This window comes from Anolis carolinensis, chromosome 1, assembly GCF_035594765.1.
Source record: "Anolis carolinensis isolate JA03-04 chromosome 1, rAnoCar3.1.pri, whole genome shotgun sequence".
Classification (NCBI taxonomy): Eukaryota; Metazoa; Chordata; class Lepidosauria; order Squamata; family Dactyloidae; genus Anolis; species Anolis carolinensis.
The window spans coordinates 56,207,655-56,221,781 of NC_085841.1; the positions used below are offsets into that span (position 1 = coordinate 56,207,655).

Sequence of the window (14,127 nt, forward strand, 5' to 3'; positions counted from 1 at the left end):
CTGTTATTTTGGAGACTGAAAATCTTTACTACAATTGACATTGGCCCAAGATCCCACACAACTCCAGGAATAATATGGACTTGGTTGTCTCTTCATGTCCTTTAATAGTATACTTTGTTAGATTATGACATGGAAATTGTACCTTTGTTGATGATATCTTGAAAACTATTTTGTTATATGCAATATAATTTGAAGAGAAGTACTCTAATATAGAGTTGTAGAAACCTGATTTGTATTACAGTTTTTGGGAGTTTTCAAGTGTGTATATACACATACATTTTTGTTCTGTGTTTGCCATTACCTTCCCCAGGGATCGTATTTAGTCTGACCTCTCTGCCATGACCTTCCCGTCTTGGGTGGCCCTGCACGGTATAGCTCATGGCATCATCGAGGTGCTCAAGCCCCAGCACCAAGACAAGGTAACGATCCTTTGCATCGTTGGCTGGCCCCAACCCTGTCTATTTTTATTTTTTAAAAACTTAAGACATGGTTCTTTCAGTGCGCTTTCGACTAGGCAGGACACTACAGAGCCCTCAACAACATGCTGCTGTTTTGTATTTTATCTCTGATCCCACCTCAACCTACTCCTATGTCATCTCAGGAAACCTTGTATCCCCTGGCCAGGCACTTTACGAGATAACCTTGTTATTATGCACTTTACTCTGGCCCCCTTTACTCTTCTGACCTTTGGTGGTTGAAGCTGATATTGTTTTAAAACTTTTTATCTTGTTTACATTATGTCTTTTGGGCTTGGCCCCGTGTTAGCCGCCCCAAGTCCCTTCGGCGAGATGGTGGCGGGATACAAAAATAAAGTATTATTATTATTATTATTATTATTATTATTGATATAGCGAAAGGCTCCAAAGACTGAAACCCCACCCCAAGCTTCCTAGAAACATTTGGCAGCGCCTTATACAAACGGTAAACAAACAATGTTTGGCAGTATTTTACACAACACTATAACTTTTTAAATGAAAAGAAAAACATGTACATACTATTGGTGGTGATGTTGCAGTGTGGTTAATTTCAGAACCTTCTGCATTTTCTGGGTCAAATATCCATGCATGGAGATGCTAAACAGTTAAATAGAAATATTAATATTGCTGTAAAGAAAGTTTACATGAAACCTAACAACTGAAGAATTTACAAGTAGACATGATTAATATTAGGTATATCACAAAATAAACACATACTGAATTTGCTGTAATTGACAAGATATTTAAAGTCTTCCTCTAATTTTGTGAAAAGGTTACTGCAGTTCTCCTTGGTGCTCAATTCTGTAACATTTTTGTTTTAATTATTTATTTTTTAAAAAGAAATAAACAAACTAACCATCTTTTTATGCTTGTTGTACTCACACATGGGCAATTAGACATATGGGAGAAGGCAATTTCAAGCCAATACTGATGATGAAACAGCCAGTTCAAACAATTCCTTGCATTATCTTTACAGTTCAACTGGTAATGTTTAGTGATGTCTGTGACAGACTGCAGCACTGCACAATTCTGGGAGAAAGACTTTTCTCAAAAGAGCTGATAATATTGCAATAATTTAGCCACCCATTGGGATGAAACCGGATAATCATGGTTCTAACCATCATAACAAATGAAAATTTTCTTAAACTAATGAAACACTGACATCTGCTTGACATAAAATGGCACAACATGGTGAACAGGAATTCTCAATCAGGGTCTATGAGAGGTTGCTTTTTTTTCTTCTCGTGTCAGGAGCAACTGGAGTTGCTTCTGGAGTGAGAGAATTGGCCGTCTGCAAGGGCATTGCCCAGCGGACGCCCAGATGTTTTGATGTTTTACCATCCTTGTGGGAGGCTTCTCTCATGTCCCTGCATGGAGTTGGAACTGATAGAGGGAGCTCATCCGCGCTCTCCCCGGGTGGGATTCGAACCTGGCAGCCTTCAGGTCAGCAACCCAACCTTCAAGTCACAAAGCTTTTATCCCCTAGGCCATCAGAGGCTCCATGAGAGATTGCTAGGGCTTCCACAGAAGATAGTGACTGGGAAAAAATTCATTTCGAGCTATAGCTGTAATAATTTTTATGCAGGCATTTCCTGAGAGTTGAAAATTAAGAGTTCCTTCAGGATAGGAAGAAGGAAGGATATGTTAGGGTAAAATATAAAATGTAATGTATATATAAACAGAATATTTACCTGAACTGAAAACTTTTTTGACAATCTAAAAAAAAGTAAATATTCAGTTTTGGTAAGTATAAAATCAGGTTAAAAAGAGACATTTCTAAAATACAGGTTCACAATTTTTATTCACATGCATTGATAACATGGTTTATTCATGAAGCACAATGTTAAGTGTATCTATCTTGGAGTTTTGGTTTAAAAGCGCTGCCATGCTTAGCATGTAGAGTGCACTAAGGCACAATTTACACTGCCACATAATGTGGTTTGAAACAGCATTATGTGGTCCATGTAGACTCATAAAATGCAGTTTAACTGCACTGAATTTCATTATATGACCATATAATGTAGATGGTGCCTAAATTAATGTGTGAAGGGCTGCTAGTGGGTATCTGTGTTATGGTATCTTTGTGTTATATGTTCATGTCATTTTTACATATCTGCACTGTGATATTTAATTATTGAGATGTTCCTATAATGCTGTAAACCTCTGTACATGTGCACAAAAATGTACAGGTTAGCAAAAACCCGAGGGGAATTTTTTTGTTGGTTTTTTTATCTTCCACTTTTTTCTCAGAAAAAAAATAGGAATGTGGAAAAACTGACCATATATTTATTTACTCTGTTTCTATCCCACTCTTCTCACACCGAAGGGGACTCACAGCAGCTTGACATATTATCTTTGAGATCAGTAAAACACATAAGAAGTGCTGTTCATATGTTGACTCTAAAACCCAGAGTATTTCTAAAACATAATTTAACAAGAAAGGTTTTATGTAAGTTTATGTACTGGATCAATTCATGAAAATTTCTAGTTTTTGTTTCCTTATTTTATTTATTTATTTACAGCATTTATATTCTGCCCTTCTCACCCTGAAGGGGACTCAGGGCGGATCACATTACACATATAGGCAAACATTCAATGCCTTTTAACATAGAACAAAGACAAGACAAACATAGGCTCCGAGCGGGCCTTGAACTCATGACCTCCTGGTCAGAGTGATTCATTGCAGCTGGTTGCAGCTGGCTTGCTCTCCAGCCTGCGCCACAGCCCGGGCCTTATTGTTATTTTATTACTACTGTATAGTATATAATAAATGTTCTTTTTTTTTTAGTTCAACAATAAATGTGAATTCTTCTTCATTGAAAAATAAGACATCCCCTGAAAATAAGACCTAGCACATCTTTGGGAGCAAAAATTAATATAAGGCACTGCCAAATTTTCAGGGAAACACGGTATGAAAGGACCAAGGCATTGACATCTCCAGCCCATCCCCTGTTCGGATATCAGCCAGCATGCCAATGCCTTAAATCAAGAAATAGCTTTCTAAGATCTACAGAGATACTTGCAGAAACACCTCAGCAAGCGAGAGTCCAAAAGTGGCAGGCTAAAACCTAGAACCTTAATCAGTGGCTGACGCCGGATGAGAGACTTCCTTCTAGGCACACAGAAGACTGGGAATCTTGGAAGGCACTGAACAGACTGTGCTCTGGCACCATGAGATGCAGAGCCAACCTTAAGAAATGGGGCTACAAAGTGGAGTCCGCAACATGCGACTTTGGAGATGAACAAACCACAGACCACCTACTGCAATGTATTCTGAGCCCTGCTACATGCACAATGGAGGACCTTCTAACAGCAACACCAGAGGCACTCCAAGTGGCCAGCTACTGGGCAAAAGACATTTAGTATGAATGCCAATTTAAAAAAAAAATCTCTATGTTTGCAAATCCATTAAAACTTGTACCCTCGGTTCGCTTCTGACACGAGAAACAAATAAATAAATAAATAAATTATTTTTGTCTCCCCTATTCCTCTTAAACTGGAAAAACCAAAGACATTGGTTACACTTCAGATTTTCTTTTAAATTTAGGTTTTATGGCTCAATTTGCAACAAAAAATTAAAATTAAAATAGCTCATAATTATTTTTTGAATAAACTACTGTATATATATATATATCTGCAATCAGTCCCTAAGTTACAAACCTCCACTTTACAAATGACTTGTTGTTAAAAATGGGAGTGAGACTACAGGACGTGAGAGAAATCTACTCCTAGGAAAGAGTTATCATGGTGAAAAGGTGTCTCCACTGAAGCGTTCTCACCAATCCTTGCTTCCACAACATGCCAAATTTTTCAAAATCCAATTATCACAGGGACAGAAAATGAGGCGAAATCTCCTGAACATGGGCACAGACAGCAAAACAATCCTTCCCTATACTATCCAAAGCTGATACGAGGGATATCTGGAAAGTAAGGTTACAAGATTTTTTAAATACAAAGAATGAATATATTTTAATAAAACTTACATGGGTTATAGCATAGGTATTACAGTATTTTCCCACATAATTGAAGTCGGTGACCCCCCCCCTCCCAAATAAAAGATAGTAACTTATAGTTTTGCTAAGGACAAGGACATCAGGATGGATAATAAGGGTTAAGTCTTGGTCAATTTGCAAAGGCACTAACAACAACAACAACAACAACAACAACAACAACAACAAGGACCCTTCCCATGTTAGATAGTGTGTAAATATATGAAATATATATTTCATATATTTATAGTAGAAGGTAACAAATTTATTATTGGAAATCACGTCACAAAAGTTATTTGTCTTTTTCCATCTGAGCCACACCTGGGCTAAAGAAGAAATGACTCTTCTAATTGTTTCCCATCTCAGTCAAACTCACAAACAAAAGGGACTCCCTTTTGAGCTAGGTTAAAGGTTAGCCAAGCAAACATTATGCTTTATTATCTTTCCCTTGTCATTCATTTCCCCCTCCTGCATGAATCCCTTTGTATCCATTGCGCTGTCTCCCAGTTCTAGGGGAACCCCAAAAGCCTCTCACCTGCTGGGCTGCTGGGGAACATCCAGGATCCCTTGCTTTGTCCCCCATAGGAAACAACGGGGGAGATCAAAGCCCCCGAAAGCCCCATGGATGAAACTTGTGTTTGTCTCCCAACACAATGGCGATGCTGGATCTCGTTTTCTCCCCCATTGTGAGTCCCACATGTGTCTCCTATCAATTTTATATTTTTATTATCATACTTTATGATATCTTGCCCTCATATAAAATGAAGCACAGTGACCCTGATGTGAACTTTTGGCCTGCATTTCATCCTGACCTGGGTGCCACCAGCCTGCCCCAGGCCCATATCCTGACTCAATGGACTTCATCATAATAATCATCTGGAAATAACACAATGGACTCTTTCTTAAGCCTCGGAGGGTAAAGCCAGACCACTTAAGAATGGAGCAATCTTTGGACATTCCAATCATTGCACATAAATGGCATACCTCCTCTGCGAGGAGGCAAGGTACGCCACAACTGTCAAGACAATGCCATTGTCCTCCTCTTCCTCCTCCTCTCCTTCGAGAGCCAGGCTGCCGAGGAAGAAGAGGAAAAGGATCACCAGGAACAAGCGACTTCCGCCCCCTCTTCCGAGACCTCCATGTCTCCCAGCATGGCTGGCTGAAGCGGCGGCACAAGAGGAATATGACTGCCTCTTCCAGGCCCTTCTGCCACTGCTGCCTCCACCCTCCCTTGCTCACTCATGGAGCGGCGATCCTTCTTCCCTGGCAGAGGCAGCCAGAGCTACATTGCAGGGCCGAAGCAAGGGGGCAGCCCTGAGAAGAAGAAGCAGCAGCAATGGGGTAAATAAATAAATAAATAATAAAATTTCCCGCGAAACAGCGAGTCGGCATCAAGCGAACCGCGAAGTAGCAGGGGAACACTGTATAATATTAAGAACCTTAAGTATCATGAATCTTTGATAGGTCATTGTGATCAGTTTATATTACATTTTGCACTTAGCACTGCAAATATCTCTTCTGCCTTCAATACCATTGTTAAAAGAGTCGGATAAATGCAACCTGGATGCTGTCTTGTTCAGATGATAACTCCTTATCTGTATATGTAAAATGCTCCAAAATCCAGAATTGTTCATATGGGTGACAGATCTTAGTTTTCTAATGGTTCAATGCATAACAACTTGGTTTAACGAACAAAATCTAAAATGTTGTGTATAACATTGCCATGAGCCTATATATTTATGTATACTGTAAATGAGATATATGTGAATTTTGTGTTTAGAGTTGAGTCCTATTTATAAGATATTTCATATGCAGATATTCCTTTTTTTTTTAAAGAGCAACTGTATTTGAAAGGCTTGCTTATTCTCTATAAGTTTTCTTGCTAGCTCAACAAGCATTCAACTCTTGAGTGGGCCCATTGAGAATGAATATGGTTGAAATTAATCCATCTTAGGGCTCATGCAGACAGGGCCCAAAACACGCAAGCTTGTGTGCTTTTACTGGAGGCGTCCAAACAACACCTCTGGTAAAAGTGAATTAATTCGACACAAAACCCTACTTTGTCTCAAATTAATTTGATACTGGATTAGACCAGGGTTTTCCTGAAATACCCGGGTATAATCCGATATGGGCGCTGTGGAGACTGCCCCCCCAGTAGTCCTGAAACTACTGAGAGAGCAGTCCACACAGCCCTTTTGGGTTTTCTGGGCAGAATCAGCCTGGGATACCTAGAGGGCTCTAACCCCTCCCCAACCCCCCTTAAAAACCCTAAAAAAACTTACCCAGCTGCCATTTTCCTGATGCCGGACCTCTCCTGATGTGTAGAAATAACACACCAGGAGAGGTCCAGCAGTAGGGAAATGGTGGCCGGGTAGTTATTTTCTTTTTAAAAGGTTTTAAAGAGGTTTTAGGATGAGGATGTGGGTGTCTCCCTGCCCCCCTTCCCCCAGAAGGTTCTGGGAGGGCATCTAGACACCCAGCAGCAAAAGTGTGGGTTTTTCAGGCCGGTGTGAGGACAAAAGTCCACTCCAACCCAGGTCTTTTAAATCCGGGAATCATAGAATCATAGAATAGTAGAGTTGGAAGAGACCTCATGGGCCATCTAGTCCAACCCCCCGCTAAGAAACAGGAAATCGCATTCAATGCACCCCCGACAGATGGCCATCCAGCCTCTGCTTAAAAGCTTCCAAAGAAGGAGCCTCCACCACAGTCTGGGGGAGAGAGTTCCACTGCCGAACAGCCCTCACAGTGAGGAAGTTCTTCCTGATGTTCAGGTGGAATCTCCTTTCCTGTAGTTTGAAGCCATTGTTCCGTGTCCTAGTCTGCAGGGCAGCAGAAAATAAGCTTGCTCCCTCCTGCCTATGACTTCCCCTCACGTATTTGTACATGGCTATCATGTCTCCTCTCAGCCTTCTCTTCTGCAGGCTAAACATGCCCAGCTCTTTAAGCCTCTCCTCATAGGGCTTGTTCTCCAGACCCTTAATCATTTTAGTCGCCCTCCTCTGGACGCTTTCCAGCTTGTCAACATCTCCCTTCATCTGCGGTGCCCAAAATTGGACACAGTATTCCAGGTGTGGAATAGAGGGGCAGAATAGAGGGGGAGCAGAATAGAGGGGGAGCATGACTTCCCTGGATCTAGACGCTATTCCCCTATTGATGCAGGCCAAAATCCCATTGGCTTTCTTAGCTGCTACATCACATTGTTGGCTCATGTTTAACTTGTTGTCCACGAGGACTCCAAGGTCTTTTTCACACACACTGCTGTCAAGCCAGGCGTCCCCCATTCTGTATCTTTGATTTCCATTTTTTCTGCCGAAGTGAAGTATCTTGCATTTGTCCCTGTTGAACTTCATTTTGTTAGTTTCGGCCCATCTCTCTAGTCTGTCAAGATCATTTTGAATTCTGCTCCTGTCTTCTGGAGTGTTAGCTATCCCTCCGAGTTTGGTGTCATCTGCAAACTTGATGATCGTGCCTTCTAACCCTTCGTCTAAGTCGTTAATAAAGATGTTGAACAGAACCGGGCCCAGGACGGAGCCCTGCGGCACTCCACTTGTCACTTCTTTCCATGATGAAGACGACGCATTGGTGAGCACCCTTTGGGTTCGTTCGCTTAGCCAATTACAGATCCACCTAACCGTAGTTTTGTCTAGCCCACATTTTACTAGTTTGTTTGCCAGAAGGTCGTGGGGGACTTTGTCGAAGGCCTTACTGAAATCCAGGTACGCTACATCCACGGCATTCCCTGTATCGACCCAACTCGTAACTCTATCGAAAAAAGAGATCAAATTAGTCTGGCATGACTTGTTATTGGTAAATCCGTGTTGACTATTAGCAATGACCGCATTTGTTTCTAAGTGTTTGCAGACCACTTCCTTAATGATCTTTTCCAGAATCTTGCCTGGTATTGATGTGAGGCTGACCGGACGGTAATTGTTTGGGTCGTTCTTTTTTCCCTTCTTGAAGATAGGGACCACATTCGCCCTCCTCCAATCTGCTGGGACTTCTCCTGTTCTCCAAGAACTCTCGAAGATGATTGCCAGTGGTTCTGAAATAACTTCCGCTAGTTCCTTCAATACTCTTGGATGTAGCTGATCTGGCCCTGGCGACTTGAATTCGTTTAGAGCGGCCAGGTGTTCCTGGACAACTTGTTTCCCTATTTGGGGTTGGATTTCCCCCAATCCTTCGTCCATTCCATGTTGCTGAGGTTGAAGATGGCTTTCTTTTTGTGAGAAGACCGAGGCAAAGAAGGCATTAAGCAGTTCTGCCTTTTCCCTATCCCCTGTCACCATCACCCCATCTTCTCCTTGCAGTGGCCCTATCGCCTCCTTTTTCTTCCTTTTTCTACCAATGTAAGCAAAAAAACCTTTTTTGTTGTTTTTTATGTCCCTGGCAAGCCTGAGCTCATTTTGCGCTTTAGCCTTGCGAACCTTTTCCCTACAGGTGTTGGCTATACGTTTGACTTCTTCTTTGGTGATTTCTCCCCCTTTCCACTTCTTGTGCATGTCACTTTTGAGCTTTAGCTCAGTTAGAGGTTCTTTGGACATCCATTCTGGCTTCTTTGCATTTGTCTTATTTTTCTTCTTTGTTGGCACTGTTTGCATTTGCGCCTTGAGTATTTCACTTTTGAAAAACTCCCATCCATCCTTAACTCCCTTGTTTTTTAATATTGGCGTCCATGGGATGCCGCTCAGTAATTCCTTCATTTTTTGGAAGTCAGCTCTCTTAAAGTCCAGAATGCGTGTTTGACTTGTCTTAGTTTCAGCATTCCTTTGTATTGCAAACTGCAGGAGCACATGGTCACTTGCCCCTAAGGATCCAACCACTTCAACTGTATTGATCAGGTCTTCCACATTTGTTAAGATTAGATCAAGAGTTGCCGATCCCCTTGTTGCCTCTTCTACCTTCTGGACCATAAAATTGTCTGCAAGGCAAGTGAGGAATTTGTTGGACTTTGTACTCTTGGCCAAGTTTGTTTTCCAGCAGATATCGGGATCGTTGAAATCGCCCATGACTACTATATCTCTTCTTTGTGCCTGTTTGGTCAGCTGTTGACAGAAGGCTTCATCAAGTCCTTCATCCTGACTCGGAGGTCTGTAGTAGACACCCACGACAAGGTCTTTTTGAGTCCCGGTTCCCTTGATTCTTATCCAGATGCTTTCAAGCTGGTTTCCCGGATTACAGTCTTGCATTTCTTCTGCAACGTAACTGTTTTTGACATATAAAGCTACTCCCCCTCCTCTCCCCTTTGTTCTATTTCTGTCAAAGAGGTTATAGCCCTCAATGGTTAAATTCCAGTGATGGGAGTCATCCCACCAGGTTTCAGTGATGCCTATGACATCGTATGTGTGCTGCTGTGCTAAGAGTTGGAGTTCGTCTTGCTTATTTCCCATGCTCTGAGCATTAGTGTAAAGACATGTAAGCCCCTGTGACCTCCTCTTGAGCTGTTTATTTGGGATTATTCTGCTCTCTGTACTTGGTCCTTGCTGTGTTTGTGCAGCCCTCCGTTTAGCCTTTTGGCGGTTCCCTGTAGTCGTGGGTAATATAGTGTTCGCCAGGCTGTTGTTCCCCTCCCCCAGTGGATCTAGTTTAAAGTGCGCCTGATGAGGTTTGTGAGTCTGTGTGCAAAAAGATGTTTTCCTACTTGTGTGAGATGCACCCCATCACTTGCCAGTAGTCCATCCTCTTGGAAGAGTAGACCATGGTCAAGGAAGCCAAAATGCTCCTCTTGACACCATTTTCTGAGCCAGTTATTGACCTGTACTATTTTTACGGCCCTTGTAGAGCCATGTCCTACAACGGGGAGGAGGGATGAAAAGATCACATGTACATTATACAGTTTTAGCTTTGTTCCCAGAGCTCGAAAATCATTTGTGATCTTTTGAAAAGTATGCCTAGCGGTGTCATTGGTACCTACATGAATCAACATAAGGTGGGGAGGGTGATGGGGCTTTAGGAGCCTGCTGAGCCTCTGAGTGATATGGTGTATTTTTGCCCCCGGGAGGCAGCATGTTTCTCGAGCCATCCCATCTGGTCTGGAAATGATGGCTTCCGTTCCTCTAAGGAGGGAGTCACCTACAAGACCTGTTTCCTTTGAGGATTGACAGGGTCCCTTTTGTGCAAGACAGTGTGTATGTCCCCTGAAGAGTGTTCCTGTTGAAGTGAATCATGTAGGTTTAAAGTGTTGTCCTCCTCCTCAACATCCCCAGTGCATTCATCAATGACAATCCATTGAGATACATCCGAGAGCCCATTACTCTCCCAAGGATGTTCCTGTTGCTCCTGGTCTATGATTGGGGATGGAGCATTTGCATGATTACATAAGTGTGAATGTGGTGATGCACGTCCCCGTCAGGGCTATCCCCTACGCATTGATCAAGGGTGGCCCACTGAGTAGTATCTAAGAAACTGTGGTCCTCCACAAGACGTGTTTCCTGATTGTAGGTTGATGGTGTAAGAATATCAAATCTGTTGTGTAAATCCAGCTGAGCAGAGAAGTTCAGCGGAGGCTGCCTGGTCCTGTGTCTCCTTCTATGGGTGACCTCCTTCCAAGCCTGAGGGTTGTCTACCTTTGAGTTGATCTCCCCATAAGGTTCGTGATCATGGTCATGGTGGTGTTGGTGTGATGCAGGCTGCAAATCTACAGCAGCATGTTGTGCAGTGTCCAAGAAGAGCTCGAGTGCCTGAATGTCCTTAAGGGTCTTAATACGGTGCTCGAGCTGTTGGATCCTCTGCTCCATCAGAGTCATCTGTTTGCATTTGGAGCAGATGTAGTTGACTACTTTTTGTGTGAAAAAGCGGAACATGCCGCAGCTGGTGCATGTGATGGGAATGTTTTGCTTTTGTTGCATCTCTTGGTGAGAAGAAGCAGACTTTCTCCCTGTGTGGAATCGGCCATAGTCTACCTCTATCTCAAACTCAATGGATGGGAATGAGAGAGGGGGCCTTCTCCGTGTGTATCCCTCGACTCTGGAACTCACTGCCCAAGGAAGCCAGAATGGCCCCCTCCCTGCTCTTTCAGACAGCAGGCTAAAACCTTTTTATCAGGCAGGCTTGTAAAGAAGAAGACTTTTAAGATCGTCAGGAGCTGCTGTTATTTTATATGCTTTTAAGGATTATTAAGGCTGCTTTAATACTTGTATATTTGTATATTTAATGTTGTATTGCAATACTTTTAATTGTGAGCCGCTTTGAGTCTCTGTATGGAGAGAAAAAGCGGGATATAAGTAAACATAATAATAACACTTAAACAATATACTTAGAGGTTAGAAGGAAACACAAATTAGAAAATTTACCTGTGTACATCTTGGTGAATATACCACATGAAACAATTCACATCTGCAATTATAGATAAGAAGCGTTCCTCGTCATCAGGTGACTAGAAAAGAAAAAACATACTAATTATTTCAGTTTATCAACCTAATCTCACAATGCAGTTTTGTGTTCATATATTTATTTTTTTTCTTTTTGTTGCAAGTCACAATTTCCAGAGGAGCTTAAAATAACATTCTTGAAAAACATAACAATAAGGTTCACCATAAAGTTTTAAAGAGAAATTTGGGGAAAATATCTGAAAACTTAAGGAACAGAGAATTTATCTATCTATTAAACTTATTGGTTATGGGGTGGGGGGAGCATATTGACCTGATGGTGGAAGTTCACAAAAGAGAAAAGTAAACTGAATATTAGCAGAACAGGATTTAATGTTGTGGAATCAGTTACAGAAAGAGGTAATATCATGTTGGAAAAGAGTACTTTGAAGAAGATGAGGGTCAGACTGGTCCCATAGTGTAAGGAGTCAATTTGCTCTCTTCCCCAGCCATAGGTTATAGCCATCATCCATGAAATCAAAAGATGAATTCACTAAGCAGAACATATTTTTTCCCCATCAGTTATCTCAGATGTCTGAAATTACAAAATCAAGCTATTACATTCTAAAGCACTGCTGCCTATATAGGACTCCAGTTGGCTTTGCTCTGCTGCTGAGACATATTCAACTCCTCCAAACTTTTCTGGATATAGAAAAGAAAAAATAGAGATGGAAGATAACACATCACAATTCCTTGCATGTCTTCTCTTCCACCCCCACTCTGAATGCAGGAATCTCATTCATGCTGCTGCTCAGTTGTTTAGTCGTCTCCGACTCTTCGTGACCTCATGGACCAGGCCACGCCAGAGTTCCCTGTCGGCCGTCACTGCCCCCAGTTCCTTCAAGGTCAAGCCAGTCACTTCAAGGATACCGTCCATCCATCTTGCCCTTGGCCGGCCTCTCTTCCTTTTTTCCTTCCATTTTCCCCAGCATCGTGATCTTTTCCAAGCTTTCCTGTCTCCTCATGATGTGGCCAAAATAATTCAGCTTTGCCTCTAATATCCTTTCCTCCAGTGAGCATCCGGGCATTATTTCCTGGAGGATGGACTGGTTGGATCTTCTTGCGGTCCGAGGCACTCTCAGGATTTTCCTCCAGCACCAGAGTTCAAAAGCGTCTATCTTCCTTTGCTCAGCCTTCCTTAAGGTCCAGCTCTCGCAACCATAGGTTACTATGGGGAATACCATTGCTTTGACTATGTGGACCTTTGTTGCCAGTATGATGTCTCTGCTCTTCACTATTTAGTCAAGGTTGGCCGTTGCTCTCCTCCCAAGAAGTAAACGTCTTCTGATTTCCTGGCTGCAGTCTGTATCTGCAGTGATCTTCGCGCCTAGAAATATAAAGTCTGTCACTGCCTCCATGTTTTCTCCCTCTATTTGCCAGTTATCAATAGGTGTAGTTGCCATGATCTTGGTTTTCTTGATGTTTAACTGCAACCCAGCTTTTGCACTTTCTTCTTTCACCTTGGTGATAAGGCTCCTCAGCTCTTCCTCGCTTTCGGCCATCACAGTGGTATCATCTGCATACCTAAGGTTGTTAATGTTTCTTCCAGCAATTTTAACTCCGGCCTTGGATTCCTCTAGCCCCACATCTCATTCATACTGTTGGAGAATTAGAAACCATTTTGAACAGATGGTTCAAAGCAGTAGATTTTATTGAGAACATCCAGGAAACTGAATATCAGCATCAAGAATTCCTACATATCCAGCAAAACAAACACAGTACCTACAGTTGAAGGAGGCCCTGTAACTCTTTCCAGCTAATGTGGGTGGGTGGGGGAGGCCTACATGACCTCCTTTGGCTTCCAGAAGCTGAAGGAGACCACGTGGGCCCCCCTTGCCCATGTGTGCTGGGGGAGGAGGCCTATGGGGTCTCCCCTGGCTGCCAGCCAAGGGAGGCCCCATAGGTTTCAATTTTTTCATCACATAATAGTCACACACCCCTTTTTTGAAGGGGGGGAAAAGTAAAAAAATAGCAATTAATATGCAATGAAATATGGTTTTCAGAAAGGAGAGATGTACAAGAAATGGTTGATTTTAACTACCCTGATATTTCTTGGAAGACACACTCTGCTAGGATTATCAGGTACAACAAATTCCTCACTTGCCTTGCAGATTTCATGATCCAGAAGGTGGAAGAAGCAACAATGGGATCAGCTACTTTAAATCTGATCCTAACCAAAAGTCACAACATGGTAAATGGGGTAGAAGTGGTGGGTTTCTTAGGTGGGAGTGACCATGTTCTTCTAGAGTTTGTCATACAGCAGAAAGAAGTCAACATAGTCAGGCATACACTTTA

The 14,127-nt window shown here is 42.3% G+C and overlaps 1 protein-coding gene across 3 annotated transcripts in view; it reads right to left on the bottom strand.

Annotated features, from left to right (window-relative positions):
- catspere (catsper channel auxiliary subunit epsilon) overlaps window positions 1-14,127 on the bottom strand; it is a 162,149-nt gene that overhangs the window by 105,806 nt on the left and 42,216 nt on the right. For all 3 annotated transcript variants that reach the window (XM_062974766.1, XM_062974774.1, XM_062974770.1), the window contains exons 5-7: window positions 11,758-11,840; window positions 2,168-2,192; window positions 996-1,073 (exon numbers count right to left, since the gene is read on the bottom strand). In XM_062974766.1, the coding sequence (XP_062830836.1) occupies window positions 996-1,073; window positions 2,168-2,192; window positions 11,758-11,840 (186 nt within the window). The remainder of the gene's footprint in view (window positions 1-995; window positions 1,074-2,167; window positions 2,193-11,757; window positions 11,841-14,127) is intronic.